This window comes from Geospiza fortis, unplaced genomic scaffold, assembly GCF_000277835.1.
Source record: "Geospiza fortis unplaced genomic scaffold, GeoFor_1.0 scaffold576, whole genome shotgun sequence".
NCBI lineage: Eukaryota > Metazoa > Chordata > Aves > Passeriformes > Thraupidae > Geospiza > Geospiza fortis.
The window spans coordinates 334,920-355,975 of record NW_005054603.1 but is presented as its reverse complement, the minus strand read 5'-3'; the positions used below and the strand labels follow the sequence as shown (position 1 = coordinate 355,975).

The 21,056-nt window shown below is 49.9% G+C and overlaps 1 protein-coding gene across 1 annotated transcript in view; it reads left to right on the top strand.

Annotated features, from left to right (window-relative positions):
* Positions 1–21,056, top strand: part of EXOC6B (exocyst complex component 6B) — a 254,020-nt gene that overhangs the window by 108,901 nt on the left and 124,063 nt on the right. The window contains exons 6-8 of the mRNA XM_031064544.1: positions 16,142–16,225; positions 16,344–16,390; positions 18,816–18,936. Of these exons, the coding sequence (XP_030920404.1) occupies positions 16,142–16,225; positions 16,344–16,390; positions 18,816–18,936 (252 nt within the window). The remainder of the gene's footprint in view (positions 1–16,141; positions 16,226–16,343; positions 16,391–18,815; positions 18,937–21,056) is intronic.

Below are 21,056 nucleotides of genomic sequence, written 5' to 3'. Positions count from 1 at the left end.
AGGAGAAGGCTCTGGAACATTCCCTGGAGCAGTGGCAGGAGAAGGCTCTGGAACATTCCCTGGAGCAGTAACAGGAGAAGGCTCTGGAACATTCCCTGGAGCAGTGGCAGGAGAAGGGCTCCGGAACATTCCCTGGGGCAGTAAGAGGAGAAAGGCTCTGGAACATTCCTTGGAGGGGTGGCAGGAGAAGGCTCTGGAACATTCCCTGGAGCAGTAACAGGAGAAGGCTCTGGAACATTCCTTGGAGCAGTGGCAGGAGCTGTTCCATTCGGGAAGGGCCAGATCCGTGCCTGGTCCTGCTCATCTCCATAAACTCTGGACACATCCACCGTTGCTTGATGGGTTTGGTCAGCTGAAAACAAAATCCACGCCACGGAAAATCGGGAAAAGGAGCGAATCTTTGGCCGGTCCCCGGTGTCCCTGCCCTGCCAGGGACCCTCCGCTGGCTGCTGCCCCTCGCGGATAACCTGAGGGCTCTGGATCTTGGGAGAAGCTTTGTTCCCGTGCTTTTCCTGCCCTCCAGAGCAGCAGTGTCTGGGAAAGCCGGAGCCGTCACCCTGGAGAGGTTTAATGTGCCTCTGGCCTGGCCGAGCCCTTCCCAAGCCATTCCTCCCTCCAGCTGTTCAAAAGGGAAACCTGGAACATCCCAAAAGGCCCCCAAGGGCAATCCTGGGGAGGATTGGAGCTGTTCTGTTCCTGCTGGGTGAACAAACCTCTTGGGATTCCGGAGAATTGGGGTGGTAGATCCAAACTCGATGTTTTAAAGGCTGGCCACGCGTTGGGTGTTGATTCAAGCAAAGCTGGCTTTGCCTGGGATTAGGGGATGGGAAATGCATCTTGGATTGGGGCAGCACGCCTGGCTTGGGGTGTTCACAGGGGTCTGAGGATGAGGGAAGAGACGAGGATCTGACTCCATGTTTCAGAAGGCTTGATTTGTTATAGACTCATATATATTCTATTAAAACTATACTAAAAGAGTAGAAGAAAGGATTTCATCAGAAGGCCAGCTAAGCTAAGAATAGAATAGGAAAGAATGATAACAAAGGCTTCTGTCTCAGACTCTCTGTCTGAGCCAGCTGGGCTGTGATTGGCCATTAATTAGAAACAACCAACATGGGCCAATCACAGATGCACCTGTTACATTCCACAGCAGCAGATAATCAATGTTTACATTTTGTTCCTGAGGCCTCTCAGCTTCTCAGGAGGAAAAATCCTAAGGAAAGGATTTTTCATAAAAGATGTCTGAGACGGGGTAATTTGAGGAAAAGCTCCTCTGGCTGAGCGGCAGAACAAAAGAAACGATCCAGACTGAGCCCCTGCCCTCGTTAAATGAACTGAGCAGCAGCAAGGACACGGAATTTCCCTCCTGATATTCCAGGGAAAGCACATCCCTGTTCACACTGGAACCTCTGAGATGGCATTGGAGTGGAATTCGCACCTTGGATTACTCGGAAGGTTTGCTGTGGCCACTTGTGTGTCATGCTAGAACTTCCCTCAGCCTGAAGATACCAAAAATTCCCTGACTTTGGAGGTTTGTGCTTCCACACAGACACTTCCCTTGCAGCTGGATTGGGACAGAGCAGATCAGAAAATAGGGAATGGTGTCAGGCTGTGCTCCCAGGGAGCAGGGACAGCGTGGGGGGAACAGCCTCAGGCTGGGATATTGGGGAGGATTTCCTCATGGAAAGGGTGTTCAGGCCTTGAAACTGCCCAGGACAGGGGTGGAGTTCCCATTCCTGGAGGTATTTAGAATCCATGTGGATGTGGCACTTGGGACAGGGGTCAGAGGTGGCCTTGGCAGGGCTGGGGATGGTTGGACTCGGTCAGAGGTGAAGGTTTTTTCCAACCTCAGTGATTCCATGATCCCAGAAGAGGCTGGGGTTTGATGCTGGTGGGCTCCGGCCAGCAGTCTCCTGCTCCAGGGTGTTCCTTGTGCCCTAAGGATGAGGAACATTCCCATCTGCTCCACCAGCAGAGCTCTGCTGTGTCCAGGAGTTGTGCATTTCCTTGGAGAGCTTCTCTCCTTGTTCCTTCCCAGAAAATGCTCTGCCCTGGGATCCTGGAGGTCCTGGATCTGCTGAGTCTCCTCCCAGTTCTGCTTTCAAAGGTGGAAAACTCCTTCTCCTGGAAGCTCATCCTGCCCCTGTTCTCCCTGAGCTGTTGACAAAGTTCTTGTGGACGCCAGAAGTTACAGAGCACAGGAACCTTTGGATAAACCCATGGAACAAAATCCATCCAAGGCTATTCCAACCTGTCCTGTGGCTCAGGACCGGCTGAGAACAATGCTGGAAAAGCCGGAATTCCCTGCCCAGGCCATTGTTGTGTTATTTTTCAGCAGCACCTGGGCTGGTGCTGGCTCTGCTGGGTGTTCCTGCTGGGACAATTGGGAATTTATGGATTTGCGCTGTGGGCAGGGCAGGGGTGGCTCCTGACGGCTCCTGGGCACCCTCTGCTCTGCCTCAGAGGCCTCCTGGCTTTGACTGGTGGAGAAATTCCATTTTCTGCTCCTGATTTTCAGTGAAATGAGGTTCAAACAGTCGTTTGCAGAGCAGGGGTTGCTGCTTGTTGCGTCCTGGGAATGTTTGGTTTTCCCTGTTTTGTCCAGATGGGTGAATGGGAATGAGCTGGAAGCCCTGGTGGCATTTGGGAAAAGGTTTCTATCCCAAAGTGAGGAATTTATTCCCGGTTCCATGCCTTTTTCCCTGCAGTACCAAGGAATAGAAATCCCTATTTATTTATTTTTAGTATTTATTTTCAAGAGTGGAGCAACTCTTGATTCCATCCTTGGAGGTCAGTGGGAGGCTTTGGAGCCCTGCTCGGACCCTGGGGTCACAACTGGCTCCAGGGGTGTCTGCTCTGGAATTTGGAGACAGGAGCTCCCTGACCCTTCCACCACCCTCAACAGGCAGTTCTGGCAATTTTATTTCCTCCAGCATTCTTTTTTCCCCTCAAACCCTCAATTCCTTGGTTTTCCATCATGCTGCCAGTGGCAGTTTTCTGTCAGGGATGGCTTTGTCCTGCAAAAAGAGGAGAAACCCTGAGCACGTCCAAAATCTGGTTTTCAACTCCTGGTCCCCACATTCCAGCTGTTGCTTTCATGGTGATTCCCTGGAAAGAAGGGAAAAAATCCTGGTTTTGTCTCTCCCCTAGAGCAGCAGGTCAGAAGGAGCGTGGCAAGGGGAACACCAGGATCAGGATCTCTCTGAATTCCTTGGATTTGAAGTGGGGAGAGTGGATTCCTCCCCTCCACATCACATAGGCTGTAGAAATGTCCCATTTCTCAGCAAATTGGGGCTTGCTGCTTTTGGGAAAAGTGGAGCATCTGGAAAAGGGGCTGAAGTGGGAGGAATCCTGGGATGGTTTGGGTTGGAAGGGATCTCAACTCCATCCGAGCCCTTTGCATCCCTGGGATGCCCTTTTGGGATGCAACCTCCTCCTTTTCTGTCCCAACCCCGGCTCAGAGGTTGGGTCAATTAACGCTTAATTAGGAGCTGGGAAGGCTCTGGCAGGACCTGGCTGCTCCGAAATCCCTTTGGGAAGGCATTCCATGGGTTAACGCTGTGCTCCAAAGCTGGATTCCCAAAGCCAGGCTGGTTACTCAGGCTGTTTTCCCTCTTCCACCAACGCTGCTCCCTAATCAGATTTGTCAGGAGCTCTGGGGACAGGGACAGGACGGGACAGGGACAGGACGGGACGGGACAGGGACAGGACGGGAAGGACCTTCCCGGGTCACTGCAGGGCCACGCTCTGGAGCCACACCAACACAAACACAGGTGGCCCTGGCCAAGGAGCTGAGCCCTGGCACCCCATAATACGTGGGGAACCCATCCCAGGTGTGGGGATGATCCCAAAACTCCAGCATACCCCAAACCCCCTCTGTTTTGCCCCATCCCTGCCCCTCTGTCCCAATTCCCCGGCCCCGCTCCACGGCTGTGCTGCCGGGCTCGAACATTAGAGGGCATCTCCTCCTCACGCTTCCATGCGTTATTTATTTTTGGTGTGTTTTGTTTTACTGCAGTGGGGCCTGTCCTTAAAAAGCCAGGAGAGCCTTTTCCCCGCTGTGCAGAGCAGCCAGATGGGAAGTGCAATATCCCGCTGCTGCCCCTCATTACCGGGCCCTCGGAAAAGCTCCCCCCTTCCCACATGTGACCATATTAAAGTGGCCTTTGCAGCCTTTCCCCCCATATAAAACTGTCTTCACTCCTGCGGTCCGGGAGTTAAAAGGGAACTCCAGCTGCAGGCAGGGGGCTGAAATTAAAGGCTTTGCCCTGGTCTAAATGGAAAATGGATATTGCTTCCCATATCCAGGGCCGGGAACAATGGGGCTGCGGCTCCGGGCAGGGGTAATGGCCTGCTTTGCTGGGAGGAAGGAGCGGAGGGGAAGGGGGAAAAGGGGGAATCTCACCTTTTCCCCTCCTGGTTAACTCTTCCGTGGCTGGTGGGGAGCAGGAGAAGCCGAGCAAGGAGCCTGGGACCAGCAGTGGCTTTTGCAGCAGAGCTGAGGCAAAGCCTCCTGCAGCTTCCCCTGGAGAGGATGGGGTTTGAAGCAATTCCTCCCGGAGAGAATGGGGTTTGAAGGAGAGAACGGGGTATGGAACAACTCCCCTTGGAGAAAACGGGATTTGAAACAATTCCACGTGGAGTTTGAAAAAATTCCCCCCCCAGAGAAAATGGGGTTTGAAACAATTCCCCCTGGGGTTTGAAACCATTCCCTCTGGAGAGAACAGGGTTTGAAACAATTCCCCCCCCAGAGAAAATGGGGTTTGAAACAATTCCCCCCAGAGAAAATGGGGTTTGAAACAATTCCACCTGGGGTTTGAAACCATTTCCCCTGGAGAAAATGGGATTTGAAAAATTCCCCCTGGGGTTTGAAACCATTCCCCCTGGAGAGAACAGAGTTTGAAACAATTCCCCCCAGAGAAAATGGGGTTTGAAACAATTCCACCTGGGGTTTGAAACCATTTCCCCTGGAGAAAATGGGATTTGAAACAATTCCCCCTAGGGTTTGAAACCATTCCCTCTGGAGAGAACAGGGTTTGAAACAATTCCCCCTAGGGTTTGAAACCATTCCCTCTGGAGAGAACAGGGTTTGAAACAATTCCCCCTAGGGTTTGAAACCATTCCCTCTGGAGAGAACAGGGTTTGAAACAATTCCCCCTAGGGTTTGAAACCATTCCCTCTGGAGAGAACAGGGTTTGAAACAATTCCCCCTAGGGTTTGAAACCATTCCCTCTGGAGAGAACAGGGTTTGAAACAATTCCCCCTAGGGTTTGAAACCATTCCCTCTGGAGAGAACAGGGTTTGAAACAATTCCCCCTAGGGTTTGAAACCATTCCCTCTGGAGAGAACAGGGTTTGAAACAATTCCCCCTAGGGTTTGAAACCATTCCCTCTGGAGAGAACAGGGTTTGAAACAATTCCCCCTAGGGTTTGAAACCATTCCCTCTGGAGAGAACAGGGTTTGAAACGATTCCCCCCCCAGAGAAAATGGGGTTTGAAATAATTCCCCCCAGAGAAAATGGGGTTTGAAATAATTCCCCCCAGAGAAAATGGGGTTTGGAACAATTTCCCCCAGAAAAAAATGGGATTTGAAACAATTCCCGGGGTTTGAAAAAATTCCCTCTGGAGAGAATGGGATTTGAAACAATTCCCCCCAGAGAAAATGGGGTTTGAAACAATTTCCCCCAGGAAAAAAAATGGGATCTGAAACAATTTCCCATGGAGAGAATGGGGTTTGAAACCATTTCCCCTGGAGAGAATGGGGTTTGAAACCATTTCCCCTGGAGAAAATGGGATTTGAAAAATTCCCCCTGGGGTTTGAAACCATTCCCCCTGGAGAGAACAGGGTTTGAAACAATTCCCCCCAGAGAAAATGGGGTTTGAAACAATTTCCCCCAGAAAAAAATGGGATTTGAAACCATTACCCCTGGAGAGAATGGGGTTTGAAACTATTTCCCCAGAGAAAATGGGGTTTGAAACCATTCCATCGGAGAGAAAGGGGTTTGAAACAATGCCCCCCGAGAGAACAGGGTTTGAAACCATTTCCCTGATGAGTTGATGTCCGTGTGCTCCCTGTTATCCCTGTGTTCCCTGTCCACGTGTTCCCTGTTGTCCCGAGCAGGCCTGGCCAGGAGCTCGGACTCAGTGGGTCTGGAGAGGTCCTTGAATGTGTTGGACCAAAGATTTCAAACTTATTTTTTTCCCCCCTTTTGCTTTCTCTTTGTAAATTTCTGTTGCTTTCCAAGTTGGCTTTAAATGAACTTAGCCAAGCCAAGGATGGGAGAGAGGGAAGGGAGAGTTGGATCTTCCATGGGCTCCTCCAGGTGGGATTTCTGAGGCCCTGCCTGGTTCTTGGTCATTTCATGGAATCATGGAATGATTTGGCTTAAAAGGGACCTTGAATCCCATCCAGTGCCACTTCCACTGTCCCAGGCTACTTCAAGCCCTGTCCAACCTGGCCTTGGACACTTCTGGGATGGGGAGCCACACTTCTCCCGACCTCTGGAGACTCCTTTCCTCTTGGGATCACCTTTGCATGGAATCATGGAATGATTTGGCTTAAAAGGGACCTTGAATCCCATCCAGTGCCACTTCCACTGTCCCAGGCTGCCCCAAGCCATGTCCAACCTGGCCTTGGACACTTCTGGGATGGGGAGCCACAACCTCTCCCGACCTCTGGAGACTCCTTTCCTCTGGGATCACCTTTGCTTGTGCTGCTTGGCCTCCTTCCTCTTCACCAGGCCCCAAATAATTTATTTTTGGGTACATAACAGGAGAAACCAAGCCCTGAAGTAGCCAAAATGCAAAATGGGGATTTACTTAAAAGGGACTTTGAATCCCATCCAGTGCCACTTCCACTGTCCCAGGCTGCCCCAAGCCATGTCCAACCTGGCCTTGGACACTTCTGGGATGGGGAGCCACACTTCTCCCGACCTCTGGAGACTCCTTTCCTCTGGGATCACCTTTGCTTGTGCTGCTTGGCCTCCTTCCTCTTCACCAGGCCCCAAATAACTTATTTTTGAGTACATAACAGAAGGGAACCAAGCCCTGAAACACCCAAAATGCAAAATGGGGATTTGCTGCCTGAAGAAGGAACGGGTGGCTGCTGCTTTTTCCAGGACACAGGTCGAGGTCAGGGCTGGGCGGAGGAGACCAAATCCTGCCGGGCTGGCAGGAGAGGCCTCTTGCAGCCACTCTCTCTTCCCCCCACGCAATTCCTGCTCCACTTCATCTCCGTGTTTTCGGTATCGAGGCGGTGTTTACAGTCAACAAACAGGAGCCTCCTTTTTTGATCCCAGCTTTCCCCGCCGAGCACCTGCGAGCGCGTCCATGCGCTCCGTGAGATTTGTTGGGAATATTTACGTCTTCCAAGAGGAGCATCTGCTCGGGAGTCGGACTCTTTGTGCCTCATTAGTGGCTACCAGGCTTCTCTTATCTGCACGCATCTCCGGGGCATGTCAGGATCATTTTCTGAGCTGCTTTTCTTGGCAGCTCCTTCCTCACTGGTGGGAAGCTCCTGGTGTTTGGTGAAGTGCTGGACCCTAAAAAAAAACCCAGCCCAAACCTGCTTGTTTCAGCTGGTTTTGGGGTGAAAAAAGGGTGATTTGTAAGGTTTTAAAGGTTCTGTGCTGCTTTTGGTGAGATGTGCCCGATCCAAGCTGCTGCGCTGAGCTGTTGAGCAATTGGGGTTGGGTTTGGGGTATTTCCATGGAATTCCAGGGTTGTGAGGGGGGAGCAGGGATGGGATTCAGGTTGGGCTGAGTGGGTTTTTAGCATGAGTGTGTTGTTTGGCACTTGCAGGCAAATTAAAATTTGAGCTGGGGCTGTCTCGGGCAGGTGAGGGTGACACAGCCCAGGGCTCTGCTCATGGTGTGAGGGGAAGGAAATCCTGATTTCTGTTGGAAGGGAGACTGGAATTGCCTAAACCGTGATTAAACCCCCCCAGAAATGGGATTTTGACCCCAAGTCTGGCCTTTCCTCCTCGCAGAGTATGGGAGGGGGTTGGTGGTCAGGGCCCAGGCTGGGAGATGGGCGCTGTGTGGGATAATCAGAGGCTCCAGAGCAGCCTGGTGACAAGGGATGGGGCCACCATCTCCCAGGATGGGGCCACCTGGGTGGGCAGGGAGCTCAGGAGGGCTCCAATCCAACCTCCTGCCTGGAGCTGGGAGATCAGACCGGGTTTCTCAGGGGTTTGTCCAGCCTGGCCCGGAAGGAAGGGTTCCAAGGATGGGGATTGGGATCCAGCTTTGGGAATTTCTTTCTGCTGCTTGGTGGAGTCACGGCGTATTCCGAGTTGGAAGGGACTCACAAGGATCCAGCCCTGGAGGGAATCATCCAGAAATCAAAACCCACACCAGGGTGTTATCAGCACCCTGCTCCAACCAATCTCAGGGATTTTTATTGTTCTCCTTGTGGAAAAACTTCCTGTCTACCCAAAACTCCCATCTTTATCCACAGAGGAACTCCCAGACCAGCGGCGCCCAGTTTGTGAGGGGTTCAGGGTTTCTCCCTTTCCATGAGGGACGGTTGGAATTTGTCCTTTTGGATGTCACCATGCTGGGCTGCTCCTCCAGCCTGCCCAGACCTCTCCAGGCGCTGGCTCTGCCTTGAGTCTGTCAATTTTCACCGCATTTGGGGACATCTGCAAAGTGGAGAGACCTTGTCCCGGGCTCCTGCAATCTTTGGTGAGGATGTGCAGGGAGCAGGTCCCAGAATTCCCGTTATTCCCGTTATTCCCAATCCCACTTGTTATGGACCCCTTGGAAAGCTTTGCTGGTTGTCCCAGGCCAGGTTGGACACTGGGAGCACCTGGGACAGTGGGAGGTGTCCCTGACATGGCAGGGGTGGCACTGGGTGGGATTTAAGGACCTTCCAACCCATGATTTTAGTGGTGTTACGCTGATAAATCCAGGTGGGTGCCGGGTTTAGGATTCTCCAAGCAGGGAATTAAAGCCAGGTTCATCCCTGACTGTTTAAACCACAGCTGCAGGGATGGGACTGAGCTGCTCTGTGGGGTGGGGGGGTACAAAAACCTCCTCCGGTGGATGTAAAATTGGGCAGTTCTGGTAAATTTGGGCTGTGTCCATGGATTGATTTCCCTGGTGGCAATAGATCCGCAGCAAACTGGCACAACCTGGGTTTTCCCAGGAGGAATCTTCTCAGCAGATCTCACAGCACATCGCCTTCCTTGCTGTCTTTGTGATGGGATTTTAATGGAAGAGCTCAGAGGATTCACAGATTTTTAGGGAATGATTAATGATGTTCCAAATGGGAAAGGTTTGGGATGGCTCAGGCAGTAATATCCCACGGGAATGTTGGGTTATGGATACCCTGTGTTATCCAGGTAGGAAATACGTGACGGGCACAAGGTGCATTTCTGCTGCAGGCTGAGGGGAAACTGTGCTCCAAACCATTGTCATCCCAATTCCCAAAGTCCCATTTCCCCGGGCATTGTGATCATTCCTGGAGAATGAAACCGGGAGCTGTGTAATCCCAGCTCGCTTGGCTCTCAGCTCCGTGCTGCTCCCGAATCCCGAAACATTTTTGGGTTTGTTCAGCTGCTGTTTTTGCTTTCTTGTGATTATCCTCTGTTTTCCCTTCTGTGGTGTTCATCCCCGCTGGTAATTATCCCCCTCTCCCTGCCAACTCTGTGAACTCCGGGGCTAATTTGAGCAGGAGAGTTCTGCCCGGTAATTTTACAAATATGAGGCGTTATTGAGGGTTTTTCCTGGACCGGTGATTACAAGGAATGGGACCTTTGGGAGCCAGGAATCCTTTGGATTCCTCGGCTCCCTCGGAGGGGTTGGGAGCTGGGTGAAGCTGGAATTAAAGCTGGATGGAAAAGGAGCAGCTCCTCTGCCCAGCACCGGCGCTGGGTTCCATGGAATCGCTGGGAAAAGCCCTCCAGGATTGAATCCAGCTGTGCCAAGGCCACCACTGACCGTGTCCCCAAGTGCCACATCCACAGGGATGGGGACTCCAGACCTCCCTGGGCACTTGCAGTGCTTGACCACCCTTTCCATGAAGGAATTTTCCCAAATATCCAAGCTAAACTTTCCCAACAGGCCCTTTCCTCTTGTTCTCTCCCTCAAACTGTGAGAGGGGAGCAGCGCTAAAACACAAATCCCACCTGGAGTTTCATCTGGACAGCCCAGAAAACTCAGGATCTCATGGTTGGCTCTGGAATACTCTTGGTCTGGTTGATGTTTTCGTTTGGTTTTCTGCTTTTTTGGCTTTTTTTTTTTTATCCAGAGGAAAACAGGATTCAGGCATGGAATTCAGAGGAGTAATGGATTATCTGGAGACCTGAGAAGATGAATAGTCCTAAACAGATCAAATGTGGGAAACTGGGTGGTCTGAGCTCAAACTGCCACGAAGAGGAAGAAATATTTTCCATTTTGAGGAGAATGTAATATGGCAGCGGTGGGAATATCTGGGGAGATGAGGGAGGAATGCACTTAGGAGAGAGGGATGGAGCTGGGAGGATGAAAAATGGGAGCTGGGTCACGACAGGCGTTGTGGGGAGGGCGAGGTTTTTGTTGGAGGAACCTCTTGTGAGAGAGTCCCTGATTGCTGGGGCAGCCAGAAACGGCTCAGGAAGGAGAACCCAGGGAGCAGCGCCGCCAGGGGATGGGTTTGGTCACACTGGCAGGTCCCTGGGCCATAAATTTTGGGGAAACTGTTAAAAATGTGAATAGGATTCTCTGATTTTCTTTCTGGGAATGGTTTCAAAGGAGCAGATTTGCTGCTCCTTCCCTTCTGCTGCAGTTCCCTTTGTTGGGCTGGAACGAGGAGGTGGCACCCAGAACCTTCCGAGGCTGAGGAGAATCCAGCCAAGGATGGGAGGCGGGTTCTTGTGCGGCCTTCCTGTGCCATGTCCAGCCCAGCTCTGGTCACTTTTGCTTCTCCTGCCCATGGAAAACATGTTTTTTCCTCTGGAAGAGATTCCAGAGTAATTTTAACTTTCAGAGGTTGTGGTGAAGCTGCTCCAGGTGCTTCACCCTCCTCAGAGCCGTGGCTAAAACCGGCATGGAGACCCGGCCTGGGGTTTGTCCCTGTGGGGAAGGAGCTGAGGAGTGGGGTTGGGAATTTTGGCTCCTGTGCTTCCCTGAGCCCCAGGACCTGGGGAGCTCCCCCATCCTGCGGTGCTCCCGAGGAGCTGGTGGGGAAAAACCCCCATGGGAATGGTGGGGGGCTGCTGCAGAGAGCCCAGAGGAGGCCCCGGAGCTGCTGCAGGGCTGGAGCCAGGCTGGGAGAGCTGGGAATGCTCCCCTGGAGAAGGGAAAATTCCAGGGAATCCTCAGAGTGCCTGCAGGGGCTCCAGGAGAGCTGGAGAGGGACTGGGGACACGGCCTGCAGGGACAGGAGCCAGGGAATGGCTCCCACTGGGAAAGGGGAGATTGGGCTGGCATCTTGGCAAGGAATTCCTGGCTGGGCTGGAATTCCCAGATTTGCTGGGGCTGCCCCTGGATCCCTGGCAGTGCCCAAGGCCAGGCTGGATCCACCTGGGACACTGGGAGGTGTCCCTGCCCGTGGATGGGGTGGAATGAGGAGATCCTTCAGGTCCTTTCCCACACAAACCGGTCTGGAATTCTGTGGAATTGGGTTGGACACGGCCATGGTGGGACACTGGAAGTGCAGCTGGGTGTCAGGTGTCTCCTTGTCCTTTCTTTCCCGAAGGAAAGTGTGGGTGAGCAGGGAGGGTCCTGGAGCTGGGGGATGAGGGATCAATCCCAGCTCCGCCTGGATCTGGTGCAGTCTCAGCAAAAACCTCCAAAATTTACTCTTATAATTGGTCTGAGGCCTCCTGCTCTGATGAGCTGCTCTCTGAAATTCTGACGAGTCCTTGAGGCCACCACAAAATATTGAAGAAACGGCAGCTTCTGTGAGTCCCTTGATGAACTAATTACTCATTAATTTCAGGGGATAGTGCGCCATGAACGAGGAGTTTGGTGTTTGAGTGTCCAACCATGGTCCTGCTGCTGCTGCTGGTGGCTCAGCCTCGCTGTGCTCCTGCCTTTGATGGTGCCACACGTTCATTTATTGAAGAAATGGTTGAAAAAACACCTTCCGTTTTAAATTTGCCCCAAAATTCAATCATTTAAGTAATTTCCTCCGGCTTAGTGAGTGGCTTCACTCCAAGGTGTCAGTGATGGCACCAGGGCTGGGTTGATGAGGATGAAGATGATCGTTGAGGTTTGGAGAGCCAAGGCCCAGCAGAATTTAATAAATCCCTTTGGTTTTGTCCCTCAGTGGTGGGGTGGGAGTGGGACAATCCCTTTTTCCTTGGTTTTCCTGTGGTGGAGAGGACATGGACAACACCAGGATCGTGAGAATCACCAAACTTCAGGCCTTGGAGAGGGGCTCAAAGGGAGACGCTGCTCCCTGCATGGAATTTATCACTTTTTAGCTTCAGGCACCACCGAATTTTATCTCTTGGTTTGATGAAATTGTAATAATTCTCCTCTTTCTGGGTCTCACCTGTAGATCCCTGATTTCTGCCTTGGGATCCTTCCCTTTCCTGAGGGAAACAGCTTTTGGGAGTGTCGGGAACACCTGACAGGGAAGTGTTGGTTCGCAGTTTCTGCTTCTGAAACCTCTCTTAAAATACCGAATTTCTCATAGATTCGAGTTGGTGCTGAACCTGATTACAGGGGAAAAGCTGGGATTTGTGATCCAGATTTGCCAGCGTGGCTGGATGTGCCCGGGATGGATCAGGAGCTGCTCCTCCTGAGCCCCCCCGAGACTCAGCCAGGACAAAAAGCAGAATTCAAGGACAAAATCCACATTTAGAATCTCCACATCCCTTCTCAGCGCACCTGCACAGCTGCAAGGAGGTTCTGGGGGTGGATTTGAGCGCCTAAAAAGGTTTTGGGGGTGGATTTTAGGACCTTAGAAGGTTTTGGGGGATGAATTTTAAAACCTAAGAAGGTCTTGGAGATGGATTTGAGTACCTAAAAAGATGTTCTGGATGGTTTTTAAGACCTGAGAAGGTTTTTTAGGTGGATATTTTCATCTAAGAAGGTTTTGGGGATGGATTTGAGTACCTAAGAAAGTTTTGGGGATGGATTTTAGGATCTTTGAAGGTTTTGGGGATGGATTTGAGCACCTCAGAAGGTTTTGGGGATGGATTTGAGCACCTAAGATTTTTGGGGATTGATTTTTCTACCTAAGAAAGTTTTGGGGATGGATTTTTGCACTTAAGAAGGTTTTGGGGATCAATTTTAGGTCCTTAAAATGATTTGGGGATGTATTTGAGCACCTAAGAAGATTTTTGGGGATGGATTTTTCTACCTCAGAAGGTTTTGGGGATGGATTTGAGCACCTAGGAAGGTTTTTGGGGATGGATTTTTCTACCTAAGTTTTGGGGATGGATTTGAGCACCTAAGAAGGTTTTAAGGATGGATTTTTTCATGTAAGAGAGTTTTGAGGGTGGATTTTGGGATCTTAGATGATTTTGGGGATGGATTTGAGCACCTAAGAAGATTTTTGGGGATGGATTTTTCTACCTCAGAAGGTTTTGGGGATGGATTTGAGCACCTAAGAAGCGTTTTTTGGATAGATTTTAGCACCTATAAAGGTTTTCTGGACGGATTTTGACACCTTTGGGAAGGGTAGAACCAGATGGGAGAGCTCTGGGCGCATCCCTGGGCTGATTCCTGCCGGAGCTGGAGCTGCACTTGGAGAAGAGAAGGAGCAAGTCAGGCTATGGCTCCTCACAAGCCCTTGGCAGCTGAGGGCATCCCGAGGCAGCCTGGTTGTATAATGCCACAACAGCTGGAGAATCATTAAATTACCATCAGGTTTTGCTTTTAATTAATTTATTTTCTGGAGAGGAGCAGGTTGACAGCTGGTGCCTCGCTCAGGTGATATTTGTTGTTTTGCATGGTGTTTGTTTTGTGAATTTTAAATGAGGCCGAGTTGGGTTTTTTGTTGTTTTTTTTTTTTTTTCCCCTCTCCCTTGGCTCCCAACAGTTCAAAGCAAGACGTTGTCCCTTCCCTGAGATGTTTGTGATCCAATTCAGACAGAAAACAGGGAGGGCGTGGAGGAGGGAGGATGGGCAGGGATGAAACATCCAGGGCTGGATGGATGGCCCGGGGGCTCGTCCTTGGCTTCTGGGGAGCTCCAGGATGGGGATGCTGAGGTGCAGCCTGGCTTGGAGCAAAGATCACCACAGAGGGGCCACTCAGAGCCCAGCCCAGGGGTGATGGCCGTGGAAAGGGGTCAGCTGTGGGGAGGGAAGTCCTCTGGACACTCAGAGCCAGGGCAAGTTGGGAAAAATGAGCTGCAGGGTTTGTTTCTCCCAATGGTATGGAGTGGTCTTGAGGTGTGCCCCAAACACACTCTGGAATTCTGCACCTAAAAAACCTAAAATTCTGGAATGCTGCACCCCAAACACATTCTGGAATTCTGCTTCCCAAACACACTCTGGAATTCTGTACACAAAACACATTCTGGAGTGCTGCATCCCAAACCCATTCTGGAATGCTGTGCCCCAAACACATTCTGGAATTCTGTACACAAACCCAAACAGGGAGGGCGTGGAGGAGGGAGGATGGGCAGGGATGAAACATCCAGGGCTGGATGGATGGCCCGGGGGCTCGTCCTTGGCTTCTGGGGAGCTCCAGGATGGGGATGCTGAGGTGCAGCCTGGCTTGGAGCAAAGATCACCCCAGAGGGGCCACTCAGAGCCCAGCCCAGGGGTGATGGCCGTGGAAAGGGGTCAGCTGTGGGGAGGGAAATCCTCTGGACACTCAGAGCCAGGGCAAGTTGGGAAAAATGAGCTGCAGGGTTTGTTTCTCCCAATGGTATGGAGTGGTCTTGAGGTGTGCCCCAAACACACTCTGGAATTCTGCACCTAAAAAACCTAAAATTCTGGAATGCTGCACCCCAAACACATTCTGGAATTCTGCTTCCCAAACACACTCTGGAATTCGGCATCCCAAACACATTCTGGAATGCTGCACCCCAAACCCATTCTGGAATTCTGCACCCCAAACACATTCTGGAATTCTGTACCCCAAACACATTCTGGAATTCTGCAACCCGAACACACTCTGGAATTCTGCACCCCAAACACATTCTGGAATTCTGTACCCCAAACACATTCTGGAATTCTGCTTCCCAAACACACTCTGGAATTCGGCATCCCAAACACATTCTGGAATGCTGCACCCCAAACCCATTCAGGAATTCACAGAATCCCAGGAGGGCTTGGTTGGAGGGACTTTTTGAGCCCATCCATGGGTAGGGAATCCTCAGCTACCCCAGGGTGCTCCAGGCCCTGTCCAAGCTGGCCTTTACTCCCCCCTGTTTGTGTCTTTGGTGTCTTTTGGCCCCTCATTCTCTTTGCTGACACCGCCCTTGGTTGTTCCATGGAGCAATAAATCCAACATTTGTCCAAACTGTGGTGCAGAAATCAGCTGGACACGTCCCTGTGGATCCATCCCAGGAACTGGGCATGGAACATTCCTGTACCTGAGCAGTCGGGGTTGGACTCGGTGTGTTCAGATCGACTCTTTGTGCTCTGATACTTGAATGGAATTTTGGGGGGAAAGTTCCACATTTGTGCCGGGGGAACACGAGGCTGGGCATTGAGTGTGCCAGCTGGGGGTGGCAGCAGGGCCAGGGCAGGGCTGGGGCACCTCCAGTGCTGGGGAGAGCCCTGGAGGGGTTGGAGCATGGCCAGGGCAGGAACGGAGCTGGGAAGGGGCTGCAGAATCCCTGAGGAGCTGGGAAGGGGCTCAGCCTGGAGCAAAGGAGGCTCAGGGGCCCTTGTGGCTCTGCACAGCTCCTGCCAGGAGGGCACAGCCGGGGGGATTTGGGATCTTATCCCAGGGAACAGGGACAGGAGCAGAGGGAACGGCCCCAGGGGAGCTCAGGGTGGGTTATTGGGAATATTCCCCATGGAAAGGGGGGTCAGGGATTGGGAATGCCCAGGGAGGTTTGGAGCGCCCATCCCTGAGGGGTTTCCAGCCCTGTGCATGTGGCACTTGGGGACGTGGGGCATGGTGACCCTGGCAATGGTTGCACTCACAGATCTCAGAGGGCTTTTCCAACCTCAGCGATTCCACGGTTTACATTCCAAGTGACCTCTCGCTGCGCATCCTGAGGGCTGCAATGACCCTTTCCTGTTTTCCAGGGAGCCCGGGAGACCTTTGAGAGCTACTACAGGAAGCAGAGGAGAAAACAAGCGCGGCTGGTGCTGCAGCCTCCCTCCAACATGGTCAGTCTGCCCTGGGACCTCATCCCGGGCTCCTGCTGCCCCTGGCTCATCCCCAAAATCCCCCCTTGCCCTCGGCCACCTGCGTTTTAACCTCTGCTCCCTCTCTCTTTTGTTGCAGCACGAAACTTTAGATGGCTACAGGAAGTATTTCAATCAAATTGTAGGGTAGGTGTTCCTTTTATACACGGCCCTGCTAAAAATGGGCGGAGGAGCCCAAAAAAAGCCAGGAGAGGAGGCGATGTTGGTATTTTTGGTGGTCCTCAAAACCAAAACAGGACAAAAAAAAAAAAAAAAGAAAGAGGTGGTTTGTGCTTTTTAAGTGTTGTAAAGTGAATTTTATCCACTTTGCTGTGTCACTGGCGGGGAGCGGGGAGGGACCGGCCAGCTCTTGTAGCTGTCTGTGAATTTCTGGGAATTTCTGGGATTTTCTGGGATTTTTATGAATTTTTGGTGATTTTCTATGAATTTCTAGGAATTTCTATGAATTTCTGGGAATTTCTGGGATTTTCTGGGATTTTTATGAATTTTTGGTGATTTTCTATGAATTTCTAGGAATTTCTATGAATTTCTGGGAATTTCTGGGATTTTCTATGAATTTTTGGGGCATTTCTATGAATTGCTGGGAATTTCTGGGATTTTCTATGAATTTTTGGGGATTTTCCATGAATTTCTAGGAATTTTTAGGAATTTCTGGGAATTTTTATGAATTTCTGGGATTTTTATGAATTTCTGGGATTTTTATGATTTTTTGGGGGATTTTCTATGAATTTCTAGGAATTTTTATGAATTTCTGGGATTTTCTGGGATTTTGTCTGAATTTCTGGGCTTTTCTATGAATTTCTAGGAATTTTTAGGAATTGCTGGGAATTTCTGGGATTTTCTATGAATTTTGGGGGATTTTCTATGAATTTCTAGGAATTTTTAGGAGTTTCTGGGAGTTTCTGGGGATTTCTGGGAATTTGAGGATAAACGATCCCTGTGGATTACGTTCATCTCCTTGCCCCGCTAATGACATGAATGGGCCCTCTGCCTTGAAGATTCTGAAATATTTAACAATCATCCTTTAATTATTCTCCTGCTGGAGGAGGTGATTCTCTTTTCCCCAGGGCTGCTTTTTTTTTGTCGCGCTCAAATTTGAACAAAAATCTTCCCAAAGCCGAGCTCGGAGAGGAGAATTCCAAATTTTTATGCCGATCCATAATAATTAGACAGGATTTGATTTTTCTTCACCTAATAATGAGAATAATTTCCACGCCTAATTACAACCACCACAAATCCCACATGTGCTGCTCCCTGCTCCTGGCCTGGATTTCCTTGGAAAAACCACCTGGAAATTTCCTGTGTCTCCATTTAAAATCCCCACTCTCACCCTCATTCCCCGCAAAACACTTTTTATTTTTGGAGCAGCAGAGTTGATAATTGGAGATTGGAGCTAATTGATTATCTGGAAATTTGGGAGCACGTGGAGGGGCTGGGTGGGAAAAAGGATTTTCCCTGCAGTTCCAACATTTTCCCTTGTACTTAAAACATTTTTTCCCTGCAGATAAAGTGTTTTTCCCTAAAGCATTTTCCCTGCAGATAAAGCACTTTTCCCTGCAGTTCCAACATTTTTCCCTGCACTTAAATAATTTTTTTTCCTGCACTTAAAGCATTTTTCCCTGCAAATAAAATGTTTTTCCCTGAAGATAAAGGGGGAAGACAAAGTTTTCCCTATACTTAAAGCATTTTCCCTGCAGATAAAGCACTTTTCCCTGCAGTTCCAACATTTTTCCCTGCACTTAAATAATTTTTTTTCCTGCACTTAAAGCATTTTTCCCTGCAAATAAAATGTTTTTCCCTGAAGATAAAGGGGGAAGACAAAGTTTTCCCTATACTTAAAGCATTTTCCCTGCAGATAAAGCACTTTTCCCTGCAGTTCCAACATTTTTCCCTGCACTTAAATAATTTTTTTTCCTGCACTTAAAGCATTTTTCCCTGCAAATAAAATGTTTTTCCCTGAAGATAAAGGGGGAAGACAAAGTTTTCCCTATACTTAAAGCATTTTTTCCCTGCAGATAAATAAGTTTTCCCTGCAGATAAAGCACTTTTCTCTGCAGTTCCAACATTTTTTCCCTGTACTTAAATAATTTTTCCCTGCAGATAAAGCAGTTTCCCCTGCAGATTAAGCATTTTTCCCTGTACTTAAAGCAGTTTCCCCTGCAGATAAAGCATTTTCCCCTGCAGATAAAGCAATTTTCCCTGCAGATAAAGCATTTTCCCCCGCAGATGAAGAAGTTTCCCCCGCAGATTAAGAAGTTTCCCCTACAATTCCAACATTTGCCTCTGTAGCTAAATCATTTCCCCCCCTGTGCAGGGGGAATTCTGCCTCTGTGTACACACACAGGGCGGCACGGGGAGGCTTCCACCTCCCTCCTCCAACCCAGCGAAATTAAAAAACGAGGGAACGAAGCGCTCGGAGCTGCCTGGATTTGACAAATCCCCCAAACCCAGACCCATGGGTGCTCCACCCTCACCCAAAGGGGCTCGGCGGGGTGGGGGTGTCCTTGGACCCCTCAGATGTGACGCTTCGGCGGCGTTTTCTGCGTTGCAGGTTTTTCGTGGTGGAGGATCACATCCTGCACACCACGCAGGGCCTGGTCAGCCGGGCCTACATTGATGAGCTGTGGGAGATGGCCCTGTCCAAAACCATCGCGGCCCTCCGCACCCACTCCGTGAGTAAAAGCCCAGCAGAGCTCAGCTGTTGCTTGACTGCCCTTGACATGCTGCAATTCTGCCTTTTTCCCCCCCGCCCTCAGGATTCTTTGTTTTCCCTCTTTTCCGATGAGTGTTTAAAGGAACGACGCAGACACAGATAGACCTCTTTCTCTGGGGTTTGTTTTTTTTTTTTTAAGCCTCTTGGTTGGCCGCATTTCGCCACCAAGCCCGATATTTTGAAGAGTAAAACGGCGATTTTTGTGTTTTTGTCATTGTTTAATGCAGAATTTTTGAGGAGCACCAGCGGAGGGAGTGGATTTGTCCCAGAAAACTTGGGGGAGAAAAGCATCTTTTTGGAAAAGCATGACCTTGTCTGATACAGAATCGGAGAATCCCAGGGTGGTTGGGGTTGGAGGGGACCTTGGAGATCACCTTGATCCCTTAAATTTCAGGCTGAAAAATGGGCCGGAAATGGGCTAAAATTGGGCTGGAAATGGGCTAAAAATGGGCTGAGAAATGGGCTGGAAAATGGGCTGGAAATGGGCTGAGAAATGGGCTAAAAATGGGCTGAAAAATGGGCTAAAATGGGCTGGAAATAGGCTAAAAATTGGCTAAAAATGGGCTGGAAATGTGCTAGAAATGGGCTGAGAAATGTGCTGGAAAATGGGCTGAAAATAGGCTGAGAAATGGACTGAAAATGGGCTAAAATTGGGATGGAAAATAGGCTGAGAAATGGGCTAAAAATGGGCTAAAAATGGGCTGAGAAATGGGCTGAAAATGGGCTGGAAATAGGCTAAAAATCGTCTGAAAATGGGCTAAAAATGGGATGGAAAATAGGCTGAGAAATGGGCTAAAAATGGGCTAAAAATGGGCTGAGAAATGGGCTGAAAATGGGCTGGAAATAGGCTAAAAATCGGCTGAAAATGGGCTAAAAATGAGCTGAAAATGAGCTGGAAATGGGCTGAAATGAGCTGGAAATGAGCTGAAAATGGGCTAAAATTGAGATGGAAAATAGGCTAAAAATCGGCTGAAAATGGGCTGGAAATGGGCTGAAAATGGGCTGAGAAATGGGCTGAAAATGGGCTAAAATGGGCTGAGAAATTGGCTGAGAAATGGGCTGAAAAACCAAATTCTGAGGGAGAGAACCCCAGGAGGGAGCCAGGAGCACTTTGGGTGGAAATAAGGGGAGAGAAGGACACAAACACCAGATTTGGAGCATCCTGGTGCAGAGGCAGGAGGTGGAACCAGATGGGATTGAAGGTCCTTTCCACCCCACACCATTCCATGTGTTCCCTGCACCTGGGTCTCTCCGATGAGGGACCCCAGATGATTCCTGGTGTTCTCCATCCCCATCCAGGGACTTGAAAGTTGATTTTTCCCAAAAAAACTTGGGGGAAAAAAACATCTTTTTGGCACACCAAAGCATGACCTTGTCTGATACAGAATCAGAGAATCCCAGGGTGGCTGGGGTTGGAGGGGACCTTGGAGATCATCTTGATCCCTTAAATTTCATGGCTGAAAAATGGGCTGGAAATGGGCTAAAATTGTGCAGGAAAATAGGCTGAGAAATTGGGCTAAAAAATGGGCTGGAAAATGGGCTGAAAATGGGCTAAAATGGGCTAAAAATGGGCTGGAAATGGGGTGGAAATGGGCTGAGAAATTGGCTGAAAATGGACTAAAATTGGACTGGAAAATAGTCTGAGAAATGGACTGAAAATGGGCTGGAAAATGGGCTGAAATAGGCTGAGAAATGGGCTGGAAATGGGCTAAAAATGGGCTGGAAAATAGGCTGAGAAATAGGCTAAAAATGGGCTGGAAATAGGCTAAAAATGGGATGAGAAATGGGCTGAGAAATGGGCTAAAAATGGGCTGGAAAATAGGCTGAGAAACGGGCTGAAAATGGGCTAAAATTGGACTGGAAAATAGGCTGAGAAATGGACTAAAAATAGTCCTGGAAATAGTCTAAAAATGGGATGAGAAATTTGCTTAGAAATGGGCTGAAATGGGCTAAAATGGGATGAGGAATTGGCTGAGAAATGGGCTGAAAATGGGCTGGAAATACCAAATGCAGAGACACGGAACCCAGGAGAGATCAAGGGTGAAATTATGGGAAGAGAAGGACACGGATCTCTCTGCT